At 62.2% G+C, this 2086-nt stretch overlaps 1 protein-coding gene across 1 annotated transcript; it reads left to right on the top strand.

The window, feature by feature from the left end:
- The first annotated feature begins 906 nt into the window (after positions 1–906).
- On the top strand, positions 907–1629 carry SOX14 (SRY-box transcription factor 14). Its single transcript, XM_057739129.1, has one exon. It carries the CDS (start codon positions 907–909, stop codon positions 1627–1629), a length of 723 nt encoding a protein of 240 aa, XP_057595112.1.
- The last annotated feature ends 457 nt before the right edge of the window (positions 1630–2086 follow it).

Here is a 2086-nt window from a genome sequence, read left to right on the forward strand (position 1 = left end):
CGTTTCGTGGCGAGGCTCTCCTATTTATCAGCACGCGCTCTCGGCTCTCTGCCTTTGCTGCCCCCTCCCCGGGTCTTTGTATTCGAAGCCCCACTTCTCCTTTGCACAACCGGGAAAGGAAACGGGCACGCACAGTTTTATTTGTTGATAGTGCCAGAAACAAGGTGGAATCCAAGTCCCTGGTCCGGAGCTGGCCACTCGGTTCTCTTGCTCTTTCGTCTCTCGCTCACACCTCTCCCCGCCCCCGGCAGTCGCGCTCCCTCTTTCCAAGGCGGGCGCTTTGGCAGGTGCGCCCCCTCGCCTTCTCTGCTGCTGATTGGCGCCCAGGTTGGGGAGTCGCCGCCCCGCGCTTATGTCAGAGTGCGTGCCGTCCGGGCCCATCTCGCCTTTGAACTTCGCCGCTTTTGGCTCCCGTTCACCAGCCTCCCCGCATTCTCAGCCAGGTGCAGTGCTAGGCGAGGCAGCTCCGGGAAAGCCACGGGCGGGGGGAGGGAGCCACGGCCGTAGACACTGGAGAGAAGAGAACCAGAGAAGGCGAAGGTGAAGAGGGGGAGAAGGTGGAGCTTCCTGCCCTGGCGAGCAAATTACCTGGCCACTTAATCCCAGAGACTCCGGTACTTGGGCCCCAGCCTCTGGTGCCGGCAGCCCCGGCCGGCCGCCGTCTCCTCCCCCCGCCCTTCCAACCCCCGCTCGCCCCCCCGGGGCCTGCCTGGGTGCCGAGACTGGCATGATCAGCTGAACTTTGAGGGGTTAGCGCTTCTCTCTGGCTTCCCCTCTGCGGTGCGGAGGCGAGGGGAGCGCAGAGCCCCGGCTCAGGACGGACAGACAGGAAGACCGACAACCGCGTCCAGGCTCGCCTGCAGAGCCCCTGCACTCCCCACCCCCACACGCGTAGCCTCCGGGACCATGTCCAAACCTTCAGACCACATCAAGCGACCCATGAACGCCTTTATGGTATGGTCCCGAGGCCAGCGGCGCAAGATGGCCCAGGAAAACCCCAAGATGCACAACTCAGAGATCAGCAAACGTCTAGGCGCCGAATGGAAGCTTCTGTCCGAGGCAGAGAAGAGGCCTTACATCGACGAGGCCAAGAGGCTACGCGCCCAGCACATGAAGGAGCACCCTGACTACAAGTACCGGCCGCGGCGCAAGCCCAAGAACCTGCTCAAGAAGGACAGGTATGTCTTCCCCCTGCCCTACTTGGGCGACACGGACCCGCTCAAGGCGGCCGGCCTACCCGTGGGGGCCTCCGACGGCCTCCTGAGTGCGCCCGAGAAAGCCCGGGCCTTCTTGCCGCCGGCTTCGGCGCCCTACTCCCTGCTGGACCCCGCGCAGTTTAGCTCGAGCGCCATCCAGAAGATGGGTGAAGTGCCCCACACCTTGGCCACCGGCGCGCTGCCCTACGCGTCCACCCTGGGCTACCAGAACGGCGCTTTCGGCAGCCTCAGCTGCCCCAGCCAGCACACGCACACGCACCCGTCCCCCACCAACCCGGGCTACGTGGTGCCCTGTAACTGTACCGCCTGGTCTGCCTCCACCCTGCAGCCCCCCGTCGCCTACATCCTCTTTCCGGGCATGACCAAGACTGGCATAGACCCTTATTCGTCAGCCCACGCCACGGCCATGTAACCCCCAGCCCGGCCTGCCAAACCTGGAGGGCGGCCTGGAAGCGGGGTCTGCACCCTGTTCTCTGCGCCTGTCCGGGGCCCGCAGATGCCTCGGGGTCAGCCCTGCTGCCAACCCCTACCCTACCCAGACTCTGCCTCTCTCTTCCACGGGGATGTAGGGGCATCCTCCCGGACCCAAGGCGCAGACAGGTGCCAGAAACTTGCGAACGGTCATGACAGCTATACAGCTGCCCCTTCCCCGACTGTCCCAAAACAAATCTCCGACTGTACCCCCTTTGGACAAAAAAAGTAGGCAGTTTTGCTTTATTTATGTTCCCTTCTCTTTCCTCTGACGGGCTTTGGATTCCAGAACTCCCAGATCCTGGTATTATATCTAGAATATGCATATATATTTTTTTTCTTTTGCACCCTGAAGAAAGAGTTAGCTGTGTCTCTGTGTTTTGCCATCAGACACAACT

The sequence above is a fragment of the Hippopotamus amphibius genome, chromosome 6 (assembly GCF_030028045.1).
Source record: "Hippopotamus amphibius kiboko isolate mHipAmp2 chromosome 6, mHipAmp2.hap2, whole genome shotgun sequence".
Lineage (NCBI taxonomy): Eukaryota > Metazoa > Chordata > Mammalia > Artiodactyla > Hippopotamidae > Hippopotamus > Hippopotamus amphibius.